Source organism: Condylura cristata, unplaced genomic scaffold (genome assembly GCF_000260355.1).
Source record: "Condylura cristata isolate star-nosed mole 26May11 unplaced genomic scaffold, ConCri1.0 scaffold00023, whole genome shotgun sequence".
Taxonomy (NCBI): domain Eukaryota; kingdom Metazoa; phylum Chordata; class Mammalia; order Eulipotyphla; family Talpidae; genus Condylura; species Condylura cristata.
In genome coordinates this window covers 19,430,232-19,454,331 of record NW_004567124.1, presented here as the reverse complement: position 1 = coordinate 19,454,331, position 24,100 = coordinate 19,430,232, and the positions used below count along the sequence as shown (strand labels likewise).

The 24,100-nt window shown below is 39.1% G+C and overlaps 1 protein-coding gene across 2 annotated transcripts in view; it reads left to right on the top strand.

Annotated features, from left to right (window-relative positions):
* Positions 1–24,100, top strand: part of GALK2 (galactokinase 2) — a 110,212-nt gene that overhangs the window by 42,130 nt on the left and 43,982 nt on the right. For both annotated transcript variants that reach the window (XM_004687812.2, XM_004687813.2), the window contains exon 6: positions 23,189–23,287. In XM_004687812.2, the coding sequence (XP_004687869.1) occupies positions 23,189–23,287 (99 nt within the window). The remainder of the gene's footprint in view (positions 1–23,188; positions 23,288–24,100) is intronic.

The following is a 24,100-nucleotide window of genomic DNA, read 5'->3' as shown; positions in this document are numbered from 1 at the left end:
AAAAAAGAAAGAAAGAACAAGTAAATAAGCAAGATACTTTCACCTAGGGTAAACTTTTATAAGCCTAGCAATAAAGGAATGAAGCCTGGCAATAAAGGAATATAACTAGGAGAAAGGATACTTTAAGGTATGTGATTAACAAAAGAATTAAAACAGGAGAAATAGGGGAGAGAAAAAAGTCACCAATTAAAACAATGACCAACTATCAGTAGAATTGAGTGTTTTTGAGGGGAGCAAAAACATGGAAATATAGGAAGTAACACTTCAGCTGAAGTATATTATTAAACATTTGAATGACTATTTTGAACCTTTCTTTTCTGGATAAAGTACACCTTGCTTGTTTGTAAAATTTCTCTCTTGAGTGGATTGGTAATATTTGTTGCATATATTCTTTTTTCTTTTATATATTTTTTACATCATTTTTCATTTTGGTACAGTGTATGCCTTTTCATCTTGGTTTTAGACCCTGTGAAATTCCCACCACCAGTTCACCTGTGCATCATCGCCTTAGTCACTTCTGCCCTTCCCACCCCTGTTTTGATCCTACTCCCCTCTCAACCCCTGTAGAATGTCTGTTATAGTTGCCTGTTGATTTTCATTTTTACTTCATTATAATTACTTCGCCCCCTCCCTTATTTGGGTCTTCCACATTCCTCTAAAAGTGAAACCATCTGGTATTTTTCTTTTCCTTCTGCTTTATTTCACTGAGTGTGATCCCTTCCAGTTCCATCCATGTTGCTACATATGGCATGAATCTGTTTTTTTTTATTGCTGAGTAATATTCCACTGTATTTATGTACCACATCTTCTTGATCCAGTCATCTATTTTTGGGCATTTGGGTTGTTTCCATAGCTTACCTATTATAGAGCAGCAATACACATAGAGGTGCAGGTGTCCTTTTGAATTAATGTTTTTGTGACCTTTGAGTAGATACCTAGGATTCAAATTGCTGGGTCATATGGAACTCCATTTTTAGTAGTTTGAGAAACCTCCAAACAGCTTCCATAGGGGTTGGATGGTTGTCTTTGCATACATTCTGGTTAATTCTGCTCACAAGATGCCATTGTGTAGGTGCAGAGAGCCATGATGGAGTGGAGTACTCCAGAACCCCACAGTTGGTCTTCTCTCTTTCTGTGCCTAAAGTTAGGTGAAAGTAGAATTAGAGGGTGTCTCTCAGGGGCAGGCTTCTATATCTGGTTGGAATCTTATAGTGGCTTTCCAAATATTCCTTTGTCATCTCGCCTTTCCTGCTCCAGCTCCAGCTGAAATGGGGTCTTGAGTGCCATTTTCTCACTCTCTAGGGAACCAGAGGTGTCATTGATTGGGCTATTGCCTTAATATTAAAAGAAGAAACAAAGAGGAAAAACTGTGTCTTTTGAGTTTTCCAACCCAACTATTGCTTAGAAACCCAAGAGACACACTGGCTTGTGAGTCTATTATGGAGCTGATCTAACAGTTCCTAACTTCAGTCACTGGTTAGAAATAGGTGTTGCAAATACTGCCAGTTGCTTTAGTTACCTAATTTTAATATCAAATACTATTTTCTCATCTAGTGTGGTATAATTTACGCTTTTGAACCCTTTCCCCCACAAGTTCATTGTCTTTTTTTCTAGTTATCATTTTACTGTTATATAAGAAATCCCACAAAATAAGACTAAAGCGAGTAATAGAAAAGACAGAGCTCCTTTTGTTTTCTTTAAAATATTTTTTCAAAAATAAATCTTTTTTAAAGAATAAAACTTTTCAGAGAAGGAAGCATTTGTTTTCTGGGTGTCTGAATAGCAATGTTGACATTTGCTGAAGTTTCATTTCACATATGTAGACTATTCGACTGTCAGTTTGGCAATTCAACATGTTAAAGTAATTTGCCCTGCAATTAAATTATTTCCAATGAAATAGCATAACTTTTTTAGTGCAATGCAGTACTAGGAACAAACATGGGGAATCCCATTTCATTTAGTTTCTTATAATGATCAGAGAATGTTCTTAAAATTTATCTTCTGGAAACTCAGGTTTGCATCCTAGTGCCCAGGTACCTGCTTTATAGCAGCACCAGTCCGGTCTTACTAAGGGCCGCTTAGGAAGAGCTTGGCTTTTTTGGGATATCACTTTCAAATGATAGATTTTAATGAGTGCCACCCAGGTTACTCTTTGACCAATATGTTGATTTAATTATCTTAAGCTTGTAAATAAAATATAATTGTTGCAAAGATCTTGGGTAATATCCCACATAAGAGGACATTCTGGGCCATTAACCAGTTGTTAATTTTGACTGTTTATTTAAATCAAGTGGAAGCAGGGTCTGTGGAACTTTATGTGTGGTCATCAAAGCCCATAATCGCCTATAATTTAAGCAAGTTACAGGGAAGATAGAATTGGTCATGACTTCCATGGGTACTGGGGCATCCAGAGAATATAGGACTAATGTTTTTTTCTTCTGATAAAATTTTGTTACTGCTCTTTTTAAAGTAATAATATATGTAAAAATTCAAGCCATGAGTAAAATTTAAAATTAAAATAATTTAAATGTAAAGCCATTCCACATGCACCAAAGGACTATACACTATAAAAAGATGAAAGTGCTTTTAATTTCATATACTTAAATATTTTAATAATTTATTTTTATACTTTATGACATAAGATTTTAATTGTCAGATATGGCAAGTATTATAATTTATCAAACAAGATTATGTTAGCAAAAGAAAATTTGGTAATAAAGCAGAAATAATTCACAGAAAAAATTTAACAATGTGCTTCTTTTGGTATAATTCTCAGGAATCTGTTTTAATGCACATGTCTTTATATTTAGAAGTTTTCATTGATTTCCTTTAGTTTTGGGGGATAATTTAATGTTATTGTTACTAGTTGACAACATTGTTAGGTATTACAAACACACAATTAGATGAATTGCTAAAATAACACAGGATTTTTTTCTCAAGCTTTTATTATGAGAAAATCTCAAATTTTCTCAAATTTGCAATAGGCAAGAACCATGTGTATCTGTTTTCACCTGGATCCATGGAAACATTTTGCCAGCTCTGCTTTATCTTTTTCTCTACTGCTTTTTTCTAAACCATTTGAGAATTAATTGCTTATATTACCACTAAATAGTTTAAGCATGCATTGCCTAAGGACAAGGCATTATTTAACAATTGCAATATAATAGCCACATTGATACAATACTTTTATATAATGTGCATCCATATTCAAATTCCACAATTTGAATAATAATATTAATATACCGATAATATTGTCCTTTAAACTCTACCCATTTTTATATTTTTCTTTTTTTTCTGATCTAGTTATTGTATTTAATTGTCATCTTTCTTGATTTTATTTTAGAATAATTCCTGAGCATTGCCTTTCATGACATTAATATTTTTGAAAAGTCCAGACACATTTTTCCTGCTCAACTTGAATTTTGTCAAGTGAGATGAACCTCACATCCCCAGCAATACATAGGTGAAGTCCTTATTAGTGAATCACATTGCATGAGTTTGCTTTATTCCCTTAGATTTTAAAATGTTTTAATACACAGGAATAAGAAAGATCTGCATATCCAAAAGAATGCCTTAGATTAGATAATATAATTTCCTTCTCATAAAGGTGGAATTTTATTAATTATAGTTTTAAAAAGTTCAGAAAGTCCATTAAAAGTAGAACTAGAGGCCCTCCCTGTGGCGCAATGGGTTAAAGCACAGCACTAAGAATCTAAAGCCACTTTCGCATGAGTTCGATTCCCGCCCCAGAGGTGACCACATGGCGTGGCAGACCTCTCCTGACCGGCCCGCTGCTCCCCTCAGCAGTGTACTTCGTCAATCTGCCTGTTCTGTTTTCCACTCTGTCTCTGGTGAAGCCTCTCACCGCCCCTGAGCCTCTGGCCTGTACCCCAATTCTGTATGCACAAATAAATAAATCTTAAAAAAAAAGTAGAACTAGATATTGTTACATATTTAGTTTTGTATTTTAATCTATAATTTATTTATTTGTATATATTTACATCATTGTTCATTTTTAACAATTATGTATTTTAATAAACATAACACCCAATGCATATTTGCTGAATGAATGAAGATACTGATGACTTAAAAATTACAAATTCTCAGCTTTGTCAAGGAACTAAAGTCCTTTATTGTTATACAGCTATTTAAGTATTTTTATGTTCTCCTTCATTGTTTTGTTTAAAAAACAAAATGTACTAAGCTTAGAATAAACTGTTTGAGATGTCTAACATAAAAATAACCAAAGCAAATGTAATTTTAAACTGTCACTGTGTATATAGGGTCACATTATTTCACTTGCAGTCACTCAGGGTTTGTATATATCACATTTCAGTGCAATGACATGGGCAGGCTCCAAAGAAAATACCAGGCAACACAAATTTGGTTTGACTAACAAATATTTATGTGTCTCTGTATCTCTAATTATTGTAATCTTTTAAGGGGCCTTATGCTACACAGACTTACTTCTTTTAAAGCTTTGTGTTTGATTAAAAGAGGTTGATTAGTAGTATATCCAACTGTAAAAATGATACTGCAGTCTGTCTAGATAAATGTTGGATTTAAGCCAGAGCTTCTGCAGAGAACAGGTGGACTCAAGAGTGGCTTGACATGGGCTGACGGCTGCCGTCATGTGCTTGCTTTCTTAGGTACATTAAACTTTTTTTCCTTCCCAGGTGGGTGGTGTTGATAGAAGTCAGGGCAGACATTTGATCTTTCAGGTCCCCAGTCATCTAGTTGGTACATTATAGGAAAGAAAAGATAAACAGTGCTGCCCTTTGCTTTGGAGGTTGATTACCATCTCCAGGAAGCAGGCGGGTGGTTGAGTTGTTGGGTACTGACCCATTCACGTGTGTGTCCTCATTGAGCACCACCCATGTTAATTGCCATGGTCAACTGGAACTGTGTGTTAAGTCTGCAGGGGACTTATCTATTGGGTTCCCTTCCTTTCCCCCTGCCCCCCTCTCCATCCTTGGTTAAAGCTCCTAGGTCTGTGGAATCTCAGTATAAATTCTAACTCCGCTACAGTGCTTCTCACTTTGTATTGCAAAGATGTTTTTCTCTTATGGGGAAGTCTTTAAAAAATTTTTGTACCTCCAGCCAACAGTCTGGTCTAGTTGATTAAGAAAAGTAATGCAATCTCTTTTGCAACATAATAGTTTTCTGGTGATAATGTAAATAATTATTTAGGCCTTTATTTGGTATAACCACTTGAGAGTCTATTAGTTTTAAATGCCTAGTCCAGTGGGTTTATTCATTTACCCATGTTTTTTGAACCGTTATGTCCTAGGTAGGGCTGATCCACCAGTATCTCTTTTTCTTCACCTATGGTTGATATTCATTTTGATTAGTTGGGGTCTGTGCCATACCAGTTGTTAAAATGTGACTCTAAGCCCGAATAATAGGCATTCTGTGCTAGGTGTAAGTTTCCTTCTTGTTGCTAATGGGTTTTGCCACACACATACACACACACACATACACATCATATATGTTTATGCACACACATATGAATAAAAGCATGCCCCTTAAGTCCAAGCATGTGCATGGAACAGCTGTCATTGTAATGACACTAGTAAAGACTGTCTCTCTGGTCACCTATCCTGAACTTTCTGAATTTTATCCTTTGTCTCCAATACTCCCAGGGGAAGGAGTTAATTATTAATATTTAGGGAGGGGCTTAAAGCATAAAAGAGACAATGAAACTGGATGTACTCTTATGGTATGTATTTGGCCACCAAAATTGGAGCTAAGATTTATTTATGCATACAGAATTGCGCTGCAGGCCAGAGAGAGGATTCACCAGAGGCAGAGTGAGGAGCAGAACAGACCGACTGATGAAGTATACTGCTGAGGGAAGCAGCGGGCTGGTCCGAAGAGGTCTGCCACATCATGTGGGTCATTTCTGGTGGTGCCAGGGATTGAACTCTCGCCGAGAAGGCTGTGGCTAGCAGCAGGCTAGCTATTGCAATGCTGGGCATTAATCCTCTGCGCCACCAGAGAGGGCATGGTGGAGTCAGTTCTGAAGGCGTAGGTCTCTTTTGATGGGTGAGGTAAAACCTCTCCTGTATCCCTAATTGTATTTACTCATTCTTGTTTAGCCTCACACTTTCAGTTTTATTTTCATCTTCCCAATTTTCTTTGTACTAGAGAAAGGAGATAGGCTGTTTATTGTTAGGCTATTCATTGCTGTTATGAATTAGTTGACCAGAAAATAAGGTCAATGAAATATTTTGTAACTGATGTTATAGTAAAAAATGATAAGTATTGGGCCCTTCCTGTGACACAGCGGGTTAAAGCACAACACTGAGAAGCTAAAGCCACTTCAGCACAAGTTCCAACCCCACCCTGAGTTGACCCACATGGCGCGGCAGACCTCTCCTGATCCGCCTGCTGCTCCCCTCAGCAGTCTACTTCAAGGTCAGCCTGTTCTGCTCCCCACTCTGTCTCTGGTGAATCCTCTCACTGCCTGGGCACCACTGGCCTGTACCCCAGTTCTGTATGCATAAATAAATAAATCTTTTAAAAAATGGTAAGTATTGACTGAGAGTATGGCAGATGAGAAAACCAACAGTTTTGAAGTGTGAGTTTGAATCCTGCAGGCTAATTTGTGAGCTGGGAGTTCCTAGAGTCATACATAGAATTGAGAAGCAGAAAACTCTTTTTAAAAAAAAAATATTTTTCCTTTTATTAGGTAGATATGGTTGGGTTTAATTTAAAACTTTAAATATATATATATATATACATATATATATATATATACATATATATATATATACACACACATATAACATCATTGCTCATTTTTGTGCAATGGTTGATTTGTCTTATCAGGTATAGCCCCCATAGATTTCTCATCACCAAGGCACCCTCGAGTATCACCATTGTCTCCTGTGCTCTTCCTGCCCCTGCTTTATTCTCTCTCCGTCTCCCTCCCCTTCCCCTGCTGAATGTTTTCAATTTATAGTTTTCTGCAAGCTTTTTCTCTCCCCCAATCCCTATTCTTTATTTGGTTCCCTTATATTCCTCCTATAAGTGAAACCACATGGTATTTTTTGTTTTCCTTCTGACTTATTTCACTGAGCATAATACCCCCTTCCAGCTCCATCCATGTTTCCATGTTGCAAATGATTTTTTTTGGTTACTGAATAGTATTCCACTGTGTATATATGTACCACATCTTCTTAATCCACTATTTTTGGGCATTTAGATTGTTTCCATATTTACCCATTGTAAGTAGTACTATAATAACCTGCATAGGAGTGCAGGTTTCCTTTCAAATTAATGTAAACCATTTTTTTAAATTGAGGTAGCATTGATTTACATCATTGTTCGTATTTTAGAAATATAGAATTCCCTGCCTCTGGTGATGTTACCATAGCACTCCCACCCCTAAAGCACCACCACACAGTCCATTGAGAAGCACAGAATTCTATCATAATTGGTGAAAATATTTTTTCCTGATTTCTTAAATTAAAAAGTCCTTAAAAAGTGATTTTTTTCTTATAATAAAAATATTGTATTGTCATTATAGAAGACTGGGGAATTTAAAAGTATATTTTAAAAAAAAACCTAAAAGTAATTCACAAAATTGAAAATCAGATAATAGACTCATTGTCACCTTGAAATAAAATCTTTGTAGCTTTTGAAAGCTTTACAGTTAAGGAACCAACATTTAATGCATATGTAGATCCGATTAACAAATTTTTATAGACTACTGTGTGCCAGGCACCATTCTAGGTATGGTGGGTAGAGACATGTCTAAAACAGAGTGCCTGTTCTCATGAGGTTATTTATTTATTTTAAAAATTTACTTATGCATACAGAACAGGGGTACAGTGCAGAGGTGCAGGGATGGTGAAAGGATGCATCAGAGACAGAGTGGAGAGCGGAAAGGCAGATCAACAAAGTGTACTGCTGAGGGGAGCAGCGGGTGGGTCAGGAGAGGTCTGTCGCACCGTATGGGTCATCTCTGGGGCAGGGGATCAAACTCACACTAAAGCAGCTGCAGCTAGCTTTCAGTGTTGCATCCTTACCTGTTGTGCCACCAGGGAGGGCCCAGAGTGGTTATATTTAATTGGGGGAGACAGAAAAGAAATGAAATGATAACATGTAATGGGTAAAACCTTGAAGAACAACAAAACATGTCATGAAATTGAGAGTATTAATATATTTTAGGAAGGTGAAGGGAAGTCTATCTGATGGGTGGCATCAGACAGAGTTTTCAGAATAAGAGCATTCCAGCCAGAGGGGTTGGCTAAATCCTGAGGTGGTGTGAGATGCTGATTTTTGGTTGGCCAGTAATTGTAACGAGCATTTATTGTGCACTAACTGTATACCAGGTTTTAAAATTCCTACAACAAACCAGTGACTTGGAAATTACTTTAGCTCCCATTTTGGAGATGAAGAAATTTACTACTGTGCCAAACCGATAAGACAGAGGAGTCACAGCATGTAACTGTTCATTCTAAGAGACTATGAAGATATCCCAGAGGAGGTGATGCTTGAATTTACTATTAGGGGAAATGACTAAGCACTGTTCAGAAGGTGAGAAGATTGTAGAATCCTGGTCTCTTTCATCCCCTGCTGTATTCTCAGCTCTAATACTGTGCCTCACTATTAGTGGGCACTCAGCAGATGTTTGTTGAATGAATGCAACTGAAACAGTGCTGGCAAAGACATGGAGGCAGAGAGAACTTGGTATATTCAAAAAACTGAAATTAGTTCACTTTGACAGGAGTATGGATGATATGATCAAAGGAGCAGGAGCATATGATGAAGAAATAGCAGGGGGCAGATCATAAAACAAGTTTTATGAAAAGTCAACGTGGTACTTATTTTGGCAGTACATGCACAGTAAAAATTGATAAACATAGAGGAACTGATCTCAGATTTTTTTTTACTAAGTAGAACAGAATGTTTAAAATTGTTTGAATGCTTGACTTTTCTTTGGTCTTCTGTGAAGATAAAGTATTTTTTAAAAGATTTATTTATTTGTGCATACAGAACTAGGGTACAGGCCAGAGGTGCAGGGGCGGTGAGAGGACTCACCAGAGACAGAGTGGGGAGCAGAACAGGCAGATCGACAAAGTACACTGCTGAGGGGAGCAGCGGACGGGTCAGGAGAGGTCTGCCGAGCCATGTGGTCACCTCCAGGAAAGGTGGGGATCGAACTCATGCGGAAGTGGCTTTCTATGCTTAGTGCTGCGCTTTAACCCACTGCGCCAGCAGGGAGGGCTGAAGATAAAGTATTTTTGAATGTACATGTGTGTCATCTCTTGCTTGCAAAGGAAAAGAGACCACTGCTGAGATGTGTCCTGGTGAGCAGAGGTGGGTATCTGTTAGCCTTTGCTGGGTAGTAAACCCTCCTCAAAGTTGGTGGTTTAAAGCAACCACCGTTTGGGTTGGATTCAGCTTGGTTGTTTTGGTTGAGCTCATTTATACACCCGCTCTGAGTTGCTGGTTGTCAGTAGGGACCAGGGGGGCAACCAGGCCATACGTCTCTCAGCATTCTCCCTGGCTAGTCCAGGTTGATCACATGGAGATCTAGGGCTTTCAAGGTCAGCCTAAGGGCAACCTGCAATGTACAAGTGATTTTCATGTCTATGTGTCACATGTCCCATTGGCCAAGGTAGATCATATCCCAGATTCAAGAAATGGAGCAAGTGATAGCACATGTTCATGGGAACAGGATCAAAATGCAAAGAAACAAACAGGGAGGGAAGATCCCATGAAACAGATCTAGATGAGCCTTTCTTTCCCACTGAGCAGATTCCCTTGGAAAAGGGAAAGAAGGAGGGAATTGGGTTAGTTTGCCTTCAGCAAGGTATCTACCTGTGGATCTAGGAACCGTGGCAAGGTGCGTATTTGGGTTTGTATGGATGGGTGGGAGAGGAAGGGTTATAGTGCGAATCTGGCATTCAGAGTCTATATTGCTTTCAGCTGGTGGTAGTGGGTGGAAGGAGTAAGAATGAGGGGGAAGGACAGTGACCTTAGAAAATAGTAGAGATGGGGAGATAGTTATTAAGAGATTACAGATACTCCCCAAAGATGTCTGTTACACTGAGTTTCATAAACAATATAGTAACTGTCAGCAGTGTATGTTGGAGGAAGAGGGATATGAATAATTTTCATTCACAACACTTATGATACCAAATGTGTGTTTTTTCCTTAACATCAACCAATTCTGCAACTCTCTGGACATAGTGTCCTCCAAATGAATTCAAGTGCATTTGTATCACAACCTGGATGACAGTCAACAGCCTTCAGCTCTCCAGAGATGTCAAAAACTATGTATTGTATGCCAGGACTGAGACTCTCTCTCTTTTCTCTCTCTGTATAATTAAATAAATATATATTACTTATATATAATCACAAAGAGTATGGTGTGAGGTGGGGAGGGAAAACTGAGAGTAAAAGAATCAGGATTCAGTAGGGACTGCACACAGTGACTAATAGGGAAAAAAAGCAGAGCCACTTACCATATAGGGACACATTAAGAAGGGCTTTTTTCTGGCAAAGGGAGTGATTAAAGAGGAGTCCATAAGAGATTAGGGTCTTCAGATGTTTCTGTAACTGAAAACATGGTTGTTTCGGTCTGACTCAGAGGTTAGATTTTTAGCCTCATTAAAAAGAACTGTAGAATCAAAAAATGGGCAGAAGAGCTAAAAAGATACTTCTCCAAAGAGGAAATGCAGATGGCCAACAAGCATATGAAAAAATGTTCAACATCACTGGTAATAAGGAAGAGGCAAATTAAAACCACAATGAGATACCACCTCACCCCAGTGAGAATGGCACATCTTCAAACTAGCAACAACAAATGTTGACGAGGATGTGGAGAAAAGGAACTCTCCTGCACTGCTGGTGAGAATGCAAACTAGTACAACCACTATGGAAAACTGTTTGGAGGTTCCTCAAACTGCTAAACATGGAGCTTCCCTACGACCCAGCAATCCCTCTCCTAGGTATCTACCCAAAAGACACAAAAACACTGATTGAAAAAGATACCTGCACCTCCATGTTTATTGCTACTTTATTTACAATTGGAAAAACATGGAAGCAGCCCAAATGCCCAAAAGTAGATGACTGGATTAAAAAGATGTGGTACATATATATAATGGAATATTACTGAGCAATCAAAAAGAGAAACACATGTCTTTTGTAGCAACTTGGATGGAACTGGAAAAGATAGTGCTTAGTGAGATAAGCCAGAAAGAGAAAGAAAAATACCAGATGGTTTCACTCATAGCAGTAGTATAATGGACCAGGCGAGAAAATAACAAGAATAATGAATAAGCATATACCAGAGACATTTTGCAGGGGTGGAGTGGAGAATGGGATCAAAAACGGGAGGGGGGGAGGGAAGTGCACGGGATTATGGTGATGGCACACGGGTGACTTGGTGATGGGAAACCCGTGGTGATTACAATTGAGATGGAAAAAAAAATGTACAAAATGATGTAAAAATAAAAAGAACTGGAGAACACCAAAATTGTTTTAGGTTGAAAGTATTAGGAATCAGATGTTTTTAATGCAGTTATAGGCCATTTGTTAATATTTAATAAAACAAGGAAACAGGGTTTATATAATCATTGACCCATTAACTACCTGCCTATAGATTTCTGAGATTCCCCTACTGTCAGTTAATTACTGTAGACCAGTTTCTCATACTTTTGGTAGTGACCCATAGTAAAAAACGTTTTACATTGCAATGCATTATATTGTATAACACATACCCACTAGCAAACATACTCTAAAAACTTTCACAAAATAGTATTACCCTTATTATTTGCAATACTTTCCATTTTATTATCTTACCATTCCGTTACTTTTCTATTTAGAGGGTTATGTTGAACTACAAAGTTGATTTTATGATCAGTTAATGGTGTGCCATTTGCAGCAACATGGATAGAGCTGGAAGGGATTATGCTAAGTGAAATAAGCCAGGAGGAGGAAAGATAAATATTATATGGTTTTACTTACAGGTGGAATATATGGAAACTGAAGAAAGGTCAGAAAAAAGACAAAACTTGCAAGTTGACCACAGATTGAGCACATAGCAGGGGAAGAGAAGGGAGAGGGGCCAACGCAGGTGAGGGAAGAGACTATGGACAGTGGTGATGAGTCAGCCACTAGGGTGGTGGGAGAGAGGAGAAATCAAATACTGTCCCAAATGAATAACAACATAAGAAGATAAATAAATTTAATTAAAAAGCAAAATAAGGGCTCTCCTTGGTGGCACAACAGGTTAAAGCTCCATACTATGAAGCTCTCAGAAATCACTGGAGCATGAGTTCGATGCCCAGCCAGGGAGCTGACCCACATGGCGTGGCAGACCACTCCTGACCCACCTGCTGCTCCCCTCAGCAGTGTACTTCATCAGTTGGCCTGTTCTGCTCCCCACTTTGTCTCTGGTGAATCCTCTCACCCACCACACCTCTGGCCTGTACCCCAGTTCTGTAAGCATAAATAAATAAATCTTTTTAAAAAATTAAAATAAAGACTGCAAATAGTCAAATCCTGAAAAGAAGAACAACAAAAAATGAAAATAAAGTTCACTAAAATTTTAAAATTATGAGTTAAAACTAGTATGTAGAGAAGTACTAGAATAAATTATAGGAGTAAAGATGTAAATGTTGAGCTTCAAACCTCCATGGAAAACATCAATTCCTTCAATAAAGACGACAGTAACTCACTGAGAAGCCATTTGTTCAGTTGTGTCAACTTCTTTTGCTTCTACACATAATTACCACTTATTTCATAATCGGTTATTTTTATTTGGGAGAATTTTATGAGTCCCTTATTTCTTCTTTTTTTCTTTCCTTTATTTCTCCCTCTCACATTGTAGAAATTTTGATCATCTTTGGCACATGTTCCATAAAATAACAGAAGAGTGGAAAACAAGTGAAATTTGTAACTTTTTCATCTCATTATCAAAGCAATATATTGAAAACTATAGGCTGTAATGATATCTGGATATTTTTGGATGTGTCTCAGCAGGAAATGATGGTCTGAAAACAAATACAAAGGTGCTTTGCATAAGACTGTGTTTTAATAATCTTAGTAGATGCTCCACGAATAACATTTGAGCAGACTGAGCAAAATCAACTTATTCATTTGTAACAACTTTTCAACACTCTCCACCATTTCCTAATGATTGATTCTTCCTTCTTCATGTCCACATCTTTGTAAAATGAGGATTGTGCACATGGAACTCTTTGTACCAAGAAAATATGTACACTGAGCTGTGGAGATGGTTGATTTAGGTGATGATGCATGGGGGTTATTGTTTTTTCTCTTTGATGTGGGTCCATTTTTGTTGTTGTTGTTGTTAAGATTTATTTATTTTTGTACGGAAGAACTGAGGTACAGGCCAGAGGTGAGGGGGGTGAGGGGATTCATCAGAGACAGAGTGGGGAACAGAACAGGCAGATCCACTGAAATACATTGCTGAGGGGAGCAGTGGGAGAGACAGGAGAGATCTGTTCCACCATGTGGGTCAGCTCCCTGGCCAGGGATAGACTCAGGCCATAGTGGTGATAATATATATATAATCAGAGTATATTATACATAATCCGAGTCCTATTAGAAAAATCAGCACGTGTTAATTATATCAAATTACTATTATGTGGGAGTGGGACAATCTGAATGCCTTCATCTGTATCTTCTCCTAGAGCAGCTGATCTATTAACAGACTGCCTGCAGTTTGGCCCTCCAGGGTGGAACAGGACTGCGCTGCTCAAAACTGGTGTGAGAACCCTTCCCCAGGGGAGTAGGAGTGTCCCTCTGACCATGAGAAGGGATGTGTAGTTCCAAGACACATTTGCCAAACCAGAGAGATTGTAGGCCTGGTGCCCATCCATTATCATCATTATTTAACGCCTCTCAAAGGTCAAAGCCAAAATAAATGCTTTTCCAGCCAAGGGAGCGCCACCAGCCTTTACCACAGGCGTTGGAGACCCCTCTGGTATTTAGTAGCAGTGACTTGGGTCATATTTTTGTCTGATTCCATCATTCTGGCTGGGCTTCTGCTGTCTTGCCACTGCATTTTTTTTTTTTTAAGGGAAGAATTCTCTCTTGTTCTCTTTCCTTCTCAGTTCTAGTTATCTTGGTATGTGTTTGGTGCCTTTTTTTTTTTTTCTTTCAGAGTTTAGACTGTGAAAGGGGTTGATTCCATTGTGATAATGAGAGATAAAAACTAGCAGGAAAGGGTTTTTGGGGCTCATGAATGTTTTGGGCTTCTGGTCCAGCCTTAAAACTCCACTCCTTTGGGAATAACAAAGTATAGAGGCAAAACTGAGTGCAAATGCTGGTTTTGCCACTCTCTAGCTTAATGATCTTAGGTGATTTACTTTACCTCTCTATACTCCAGTTTCTTTATTATAAACTGCATTTATATTTTAATTTTTTTTTTTTTGGATAGAAGAACTGGAGTGTTGGTTAGAGGTTTGGGGATGAGGGTGGGTGAGAGGATTGACCAGGGACAGAGTAGGGAGCAGAACAGGCAGATCTAGTGAAATATACTGCTGAGGGTAGCATCGGGCGAGACAGAAGTCTGCTGTGCCATATGGGTTAGCTCCTTGGCTGGGAATCAACCACAGGCTGTGGTGGTCACAACACTGTGACTTAACTCCTAGGTCACCAGGGAGGCCCATGAACTGCATTTAATAATAAATATTCTCCCTAAAGATTTGAAATTCGTAGTAAATATAAAGTGTTTAGAACCATGTCTGCCTTACATGTTAGCAGCTGTGATCCTCATTAGGCTGCAGAAATTGTGCCCATTTGTCAGCCTTAGATTGAATCACTCTGCATTGTGGGCGAATATTTGGCTATTAAGGAGAGAAGTGTTGGGGATTTTATTTGGAGATGAGTCATTGGAAATTCTTCAAGTCTCAAACCATCCAGCAAGGTGGATTTTTGTTTTAACCTGGGGATACAATGAAGTAAAATTGTGGTCTCCGAAATGTCTACATCCTACAACTCATAATCAAATCCACTGTCCATTCTGAGGGCAGGAACTTATCGTTCATTTCTGCAGACATTTTGCTCCATCTACTGTGTAGGTCTCTGTTCAGGGGGGCAAAGTGACCTAGATTAGTTTATTGACCTTCCTGAGCCTCAATTTCCTTCGCTGTGAAATAGCAGTTATAATTCTGACATTTCAGGATTGTTTTGGAGACTGAATATGATAACATCTATAAAATGAATTATATAAAAAATATATGGGAAAAAAATCTATAAAAATACCCTGCATAGTGGGTCCTTCCTGGTCACGCAGTGGGTAAACGCAGCACTAAGAAGCTAAAGTCACTTTCACATGAGTTTGATCCCTGACCTGGAGGTGAGCCAACATGGCACGGCAGACCTCTCCCGACCCACCCGCTGCTCCCCTCAGCAGTGTACTTCATCAATTTGCCTGTTCTGCTCCCCACTCTGTCTCTGGTGAATCCTGTCACTGCCCCTGCACCTCTGGCCTGTACCTCAGGTCTGTATGCATAAATAAATAAATCTTAAAAAAAAAACAATACCCTGCATAGCATCTGTCTTAGAAGACATTTGATAGGCTATTAACCTTCTTCTCTTTCTTCTGATTCTTCCCTGTGTAATTTATTAATTGAATCATAGTGAAGGAAATCATAGAGAAGAATGATTAAAATTTCATGTACCTACAGATTACCTCATATTCTTGTTCAGTTATAATCGCTTTCAGCCATTCTGAGACAGGCCTGATTTTCACTAAGTACCGTAGATACTTTTTAAAGCTATGTGAGCTAACTATTAGTCTTCTCCAGATTTATTAGATTATGCTCTTTCTAGTGTAAGATGGAGAAGTCTCCTTTTTTTCTGACCATGGACTTGTATTCAAAACTCACTGAATTACCTTCCAGATGCCCCCTCCTCATGATCAACTGGCTCCAGGTGGGTTGCTGGACACCCTGCTGGGAAAGGGCAACACCTTGACTTCCTGTTCCTATCCTGCTTGTCTATAGGATAAGCTGGAGACAGAAATAGGGGAGATGAACATAGTCATTATGTCTGCTAAGGAAAATCTGTAAGTACAGATCTGAGATGAGGATAAGGAGAATTGTCAGTCATTTCAAAGAAACAATCCTTACAGATTAACCCAAGCAGGCCTTAGAAGCAGTAGATTTTATAATACATAAAATTCCATAGAGGGACCCTCCCTTGAAGCACAGCACTCAAAAGCTAAAGCCACTTCAGTGTGATTTCAATCCCCTACCCAGAGGTTATCTGATCTGAATGGCGTGGCAGATCTCTCCTCACTCATCCGCTGCTCCCCTCAGCGGTGTACTTTGTCAGTCTGCCTGTTCTGCTTCTTCTCACTCTGTCTCTGGTGAATCTTCTCACTGCCCCTGCATCTCTGGCCTGTACCCCAGTTCTGTATGCATAAATAAATACATCTTTAAAAAAAAATTCCACAAAGGCCAAACTTCCCCCCACTATATAAGAACAACTCCTGCCTTGGCAAAATGCAGGTCTTGTCCCAAATCTGCCCCCCTGTGTCAAGGCAGGAGGCTATTTTTAATTCCTCTTTTTCCTAATATACCTGCCCCTTTAAAATGCAGACTTTGCTTGTTTGTGTCTGTGTTTATCCTTAGTAAACTCTGTGTGTGTGTGTGTGTGTGTATGTGTGTGTGTGTGCGCTGCTGAATGGGAAATCCCATTACCTTTCTCAGAGAGAATCAAGGAACCCATTAAAACCACATCAATACCTGCTCAGGAGAGCTTATTGCAGACTTTGATTGTTCTAGGTTTTCCAGACTTACTTTTTTCATATTAACTTCTGAGAAATCGACTCACTTTTGTTTCTTTCTAGTTTCTAATCTTTTAAATATTTGTGCTGTTTTTATTTTTCTTTCCTGTATTACTCTCTGGAACTTTTTAGCCTGAACCATCACAGTCAGTTGCATCTGTTTGTGCTCGTTTGTGAGTTGGCTGTCATTGTCCTCAAACAACTTTTCTCAAAGTAAAAAATGCCAAAGTTACTAATCTCTTAGAGTTAGAGTTGTGAAGAAGAAAGAATAGCCTCCTTCTTTTTTAATTAAGCAAGCCTACATTTTTCCTTCTTAGAACACTCCCAAGGTTCTACAAGCTAAAGTTGGTCACCAGACATGTTATGAAACAAAAGCAGTCAGCCTCAGTATTTTTTAGGGTTACCTTAATACTATTTCATGAAGTTTACCCTACCTGACTAGGTTCTAGGTTTGCCAATTAGGGGAAGAATTTGAAAATAGCTCCAGATAAGAACCAGATGCTTTGAAAGTTAGGGTGGAGAAAGGATTGCAGGGGGAGTCAATAAAATATTTGGGGTAGGCCCTCCCTTGTGGCGCAGCGGGTTAAAGCACAGCACTGAGAAACTTAAGCCACTTCCGCATGAATTCGATCTCCGCCTGCCCCGGAGGTGACCACATGGCGTGGCAGACCTCTCCTGACCCGCCCGCTGCTCCCCTCAGCAGTGTACTTCGTCGATCTGCCTGTTCTGCTCCCTGCTCTGTCTGTGGTGAATCCTCTCACCCTCCGCATCTCTGGCCTGTACCCCAGTTCTAAATGAATAAATAAATATATCTTTAAAAAAAATATTTGGGATAAAGAAAAATCAGGCAAACCATTAGCATTTTCACCTTATTTAGAAATATCAGGTAGGGTCATTACAGAAAACAGATGGCAAATGCAATGATGGGGCACTTTGTTTAACAGGGACTATTTATAAAGGTACAGGTGCAGGAGACCCAGTAAGGGATCCTAAATGGGAGGATATGACCTCACTGTCCCCCCCTCCTGCCCCATCAACCCCCTTTTAGCAGGAGCCTTCTGTTGGAACCTCTTGATCAAGTTTTTGCTGGGAAGCCTCCTGGAGTAGATTGCAGGATGGAGGGACTAGTTAGAGGGACTGACTTGTTTTGTTTTACATTTTCTTGTGAAAGACTTGTTTATCTGAAGACAGTATAATATTGTGAGCTACTTGAGGAGAGACATTAACCTGTTCACTTATCTGAAAGACACTACATGTGAGTGAATGTACGGGGCTGACTATTTTCTTCCTTTCTCTTGCACTTAGGGTGACCCACAAGAGCTGGGTGATGCTGTTTGGGTTAGGATTTTATGTTCTGAATAGCAAGGATTCCCATAGGTGTGGCCAGCTGACTCAAATGAACATTTTTTGTCTAGGAAGTTACTCTAAATACTCTCAGTAAAACTTCTAAACAAAGATAGAGTTGGCTGTGTTACATTTTGAATCTTTTTGTATTATTATTGTTTTTATAAATATCCAGGTTTAGCTGGGCAACATTCATGAATCCTTAGCCTTTCTCAGAGACTGTTAAATTTAATCCTGGTATTTCTCTTCTTACTGGAGCCTCATAGGCTAGCAGAGGGAAAGCTGTTTAATTTGGAAATTCATGTGACTTTTGGTTCTTTCCCAGGCTGCTTTAAGAGAAGAACCACACAAAGGACTAAATTAGCCTTATTAACTATCCTTAAAAAGAAAGTTTATGAATAATGTCAGTTTTCTCCTAACTATCCAGAGGGCAGGAATCAGAACAGAAATGAACTTACTGGCTATAAACATTGGAAAATTTCTCATTGTCTTTCTTAATGATTCTCAGACCAAGTATTATCCAGGAAAGGAAAGAGTTAAATGCTACAAATGAGTAGTTTGGAGGTGCCTGGGGTTCTTGAAGAGCTTAGGTGGAATTGTAGAAGAAAATACATTGGTAGGGAGGAGGATGAATCTCTTCTTGGCTAGCACTGCTGTTTTCACGTGAGGGTTCTAAAGTTATGTGTGTTTGTGTGTGTGTGTGTGTTTGTGTGTATGAGAGAGAGAGATAGGTCGAGTGGGTGAGCCTAACATGAGGGTTCTAAAGTTATGTGTGTTTATGTGTGTGTGTGTGTGTGTTTATGTGTATGAGAGAGAGAGATAGGCCGAGTGGGTGAGCCTCAGAGTGTTCCATGCATCAAAGAAAAGTTGACTTTGTCCTTTGCTGAGTACAAAGATGCTGCAATTTGCTTTGCTCTTTCCTTGAAATTAACTTCCCTTGGGTTTTGTTCCATACTCTGGTGCTAATGTTTTCACCACTCTTTCCTATGCTCATGAAATCTATTGGTATATCATTCCATATTCAGATACTGAGTATTGATGTTGTGCCTTTGTGAGTCACTGCCTGGTTCTAATTCTTGGAGGAAATTTCCAACGCCCCCTAAGATAGAAAAGGCATGCCAGAACCACAGGCCTCCCTTACATCATCCAGAATGACAGGGGGGTTCTGCTCCCATGTACACTTCCTGCCGTTAAGGTGCTCCCATTTGGTTTGCTCAGTTCAGAGCATGCTGTCTCCGGCTAAGACTATGGGCTTAGCTTTCATTTTTATTTATTCCTAGAAGCATGCAAGTTTTTCCTTAAATGGGATTTGAGGCAGTTGAAAAACAAAAACAAAAACCCTTTGTTTTTAGTTTTTTCACATCTCATAAAAAGGTAAAAACTATTTTACCTTTTTAGCGAAAGGGTAGAAGTCAGGCACCACTGAGGAAGTGAGTCTGTGGCCTGCAGTTGAAATATACAGTGTACACATGTTTTTGTTTGGTAGATAGGGGTCCCCCAACAGAAATACTGTCAACAGAGCACCCACTCTCTCTGGCTTCCCTCTGGCTCTGTTATTCTCTGTTGTTGAATTGGTTCTCTTAGGGTACCCAGAATATTTTTAAGTTCTCTATCCCTGAATGTTCAAGTATATTCTTATTTTCCAGATTAATTAATACCTGTCTCTACTTTTGACTTGGGACTTCTTTAGTTAGGCAACCAAATGATTCTCTTGCTCATCATGCAAAAATTATAAGCTTAATAATTGTATAGTTTTTTTTAGAGATTATGAGGTATTTTTATATAATTCATTGATTCATCACCATGATTCTATGATCAGGGAGGTGTGTGTTTTTCTCTTAATATGGGTGGATGGTAATACAGCACGATGATTAATTACTAGCTTCGTCTCAGCTATTAACATACTCAATTGCCTCATCTATAGAATGAGGAGGTACCTATCTTATATGGTTGTGATAAGAAGTAAATTTGGTGGCATAATAGGTTGAAGCACAGCACTGTGATGTTACCCACAGCCACCACAGCACTGAGTTCGATCCATGGCCAGGGATGTGATCCACATGGTGTGGCAGACCTCGCCTGACCCACCTGCTGCTCCCCTTAGCACTGTATTTCAGTTCATCTGCCTGTTTGCTCCCCACTCTGCCTCTGGTGAATCCTCTTACCTCCTGCACCTCTGACCTATATCCCATTTCTTGTATGCATAAATAAATCTTTTAAAAAAGTAAATCATTAATTCATGCAAAGCAATTAGAATAGTACCTGGCATATAGTAAGCACTCAATAAATTTTATCTGCTAAAACAAGGCATTTCCAGATGAAATGAAACTTGGAAAAACTAAGCAATATATCTAAGGTCACATAGATAGTTGGCAGGAGAGTTGGGCTTTCACCAAGTTTTGGAAATTTGTAGTTTCTTTTCTCCCTGTAGATTTACTACTGAACCCCTCATGTTTTTAGTGAACTGTAAAGTGAATCATCCATTTTTTCATCCTCAACTTCATTACTCCATTTTCTTTTTATTTTCTCACGCTTAGAACTCTTGGATATTGTCTCTCAGAATTCATCTGAGAGGCACCAATAAGGTTAAGAAAGGTCCCCAATTCTGTAGGTGGACACTTCAGAGTCACAGTTTTTTGAAAATAGCATCCTACTTTGGTTAAAGTACATAGTTGTTACCACACATCAGGAGATTAAAAAATAAACAATTAAGAATCTGGTATTTCTTGATGCTTTAGTTTCTTTTCTTCTCAGAGGAGAATATTTAAAGTTTGGTGATATCATTTATTGTTTCATTATCCGTTGAGGTAATGGAAAAACAGGTTATATTGTCTCCAATGAAGGATGGCAGTAGGGGAAGTAACTGAAATCCACTGAGAAAAGAACCCTGGCTTTGGAGTCCAGCAGAGGTCCAGATCCTGGCTCTTCCCCTTTCTGTTCTGTCCTCCATTTTTCTCATCTGTATAATGGTGGTCGGCAGAGGGCTATTTGGAGATGTAAAGGAGATAATGCTCTCAAGAGAGATAATTCCAGGTACTTGACACACAAATGTGACTATTGCTGATGTGATTGCTTTTCTCACTGGTCTACAGTCCCAGCTTGCTGGGATCACAGGGTTCCCTCATTTCCACTGAAGGCTGCTGTGAACTTCTTCACTGGAGGTTTGTAGATGTGTGTATGTGTTTTACACATTAAAATTCAAGTGTTTGGACCTTTTGTTAACTATTTTATTTTCTTATGTGCCTATTATAGTGGGACAGTCTGTGTGTTCAACAGCTTGTGCATACTGACCACTATGTCAAAATCTCAAGTGTACCTCATATCCCAGGCAAAGTAATGTTAGTGACTTCACATGACCAACAAGGAATATGACACAGGTGTCTGGTGTTTGGACAGTGCTTCTCAAGCAATGAAAACAGTAAGCATTTTATGGCATCTTTACTGTGTACTCAGTATTGGGTAAGACAGTAACACCAAAGAAACACTACTTTGTCTTTCACAGGACTGATACTTTTCTGGGGGGAAAAAGGTGTGATAGAAACTTGAATGCTCAGAGAACAATAATAAATATGATGTGATTCAGTGATTCAGTCACATTCTGGTCTGGATGCTGCTAGGCTTTCTTAGGCTGGTGAATAAAGAGATAAGCAAGCCCACCCACACTTAATATTTGATAAATGAGAATGAGTTCCATGCAGGAGTGCAGAGGAGGGTTATGTGGTTTGTGCACACTTGGGTGGTGGTGCTGGGTCCAGGGAGAGGTGCTACTTGATTTCACCTTAATGACTAGTGGGAGACACTTTAGAAAAGGAATATTGAAAAGAGGACAGAAAATTGAGCTTTTCAAGACACTGAGTGATGAGAAAGCCCAGGGGTGATGGACATGAACATTTGTTCAGTACTCCTGATGGTTCAAGTTTAGGGCTGGTAGGTAGGGATAGTGATGGGAGAATAGCCTAGAGAATTGTGCAAGGGAAAAGTTACTAAAGACAAGGGAACAAGGGAACCATGCTGAGAGGCTGAACCTCAAGAATTTGGCAACTAAGCAGACAAGGAATGACTATATTGATTTTCAGAATGATTACTCTAGGATTTTTCCAGTGAATGAGGTGAGAAATATGGGCCTGAGTAAGAAAGAAAATAGGAATGAACAGATAATGCTACTATATATAAGAATTGCAAGGAAGGGGTTGTCATAATGGGAACAATATTTGAGGAACAGTCTCTGATGGAGGAAGATTTGAACCCAGTCTTCTGACTCACCCCAAGCAGGTAGGTTAGCCAATGAACTGGATATTGAATGGTTCTAGGATTTATATGAGAGAAGACAGGAAAGAATGCCAGACTACATAAATGTGTGAGGTGGCCCAGGGGACAGATACTATGGAAAAGAGTGGCAGATGATATAATTTCATTGCAAATTGATTCCACATTTTGGAAGACTTTGAAATGCCAGGTTGGGGAGTTTGAACTTACTTCTTTAATCAATAGGCAGTCATTGAAGATTTGTAAACAGATATTTTGGCATTTTCAGTTTGAATGAGAGCTGTGTTCATGTATTGGACCTCTTCATCTTAGTTGGAGGAAAATGTGTTTGGTGGACTGATGCTAGTTCTGATTCTCATATTTAAAAGAAGTGCCACGAAAACAGTATTACTTTTGGATTGGAAACTAAAGTTGGATGACCTCAGTTTGGTGGTGGGAAGACTGTGGACTAGTCTACTGTTGGGAGCCCAGAGAAACTGGGGCAGAAATGACTAACTATCTTTATGAGATTTTTAGTCTAGAAAGGGAGGGAACAATTAGAAGATAGGATAAATGGACTATTTTAGGAATAGAAAACCATAGCGCTTGGTCAACATCTCCTCCCATCCCATTGCAGACACATAGGTCTTCCTGTTTGAGCTCAGTGGTGGTCTTAGAGTGATCATTAACTCAATTCCACAGGGTCTACTATCATCTGATCAGAGTTAGCACTGAAATCGGATGCCATGCCTGGAGAAATAAAAATGAATGAAAATAGATGATAACTATCCTCACAGAGAAAATCACTGTTTACTTTTCCAGGTAGAACTCGCAGAAATCTGTGCCAAGAGCGAGCGTTATATTGGCACTGAAGGAGGAGGGATGGACCAGTCCATATCATTTCTCGCAGAAGAAGGAACAGTAGGTGGCATAAACTCTATGAAAATATCAAATAGGGGAAATGCACATTCAGAGGAAAGTTTGGAGATCCCCAGAATGCTTGTTTCTGAGGGAGCCTATTCCATCAACTTCTTTGTAAGATGGTATTTATTTCTCAGCTGCTTTGTAGATAAAGGTTACCACCAGCTCACATACTCTACTTTGTGTCAGTCACTTCATTAAGTTTCCAGAATGGTATTCCAAGTTGTTTTTCTCCTGTGTCTAGTTCCCCCCACCCTCTTCTAATTCTCCTCATTGTTAAGATTTCTCAACTTCCTATTATCGGCACCTCCTTTACTGCTCTTGTCCCGAATCACTTTACCTCATGGCATTTTCGTAATCTCATGTTGGTTTTAAACCCAAATGTTAGTTCCCTTACCACATATATTTACACCCCCTCTTTTTATAATTTACTCCCGGGTATCATTTTTCTCTGTCAACATTTTTGGGGCTTCAGTGGTGGGAAAAAGAATGTTGACTGTAAGCCAGGAATGAATTCCTTAGATGAATACCACTTCCCCTTGGATATCAACTCTGTTAGGTAGAGCAGAGGTTCTGGTTGTTGCCCATAAAGTGCCCAACTCCAAAATAGAAGCAGACATGTCTTTTAAATCTTTTCTTCATTTTTCATCAGACCCCTGCAGACTTGGCTACTTTCCAAGAATACCTGGATTTCTTTTTATTAAGAATATTTGTTGTTGATTACTCTAAGCCAAAGATATGAGCCAGGGGAAAATTTAGTTTCATGCTAAGAAAATACTTTGGGTGTTTGGGATAAGACCTGACAAGCAGAAA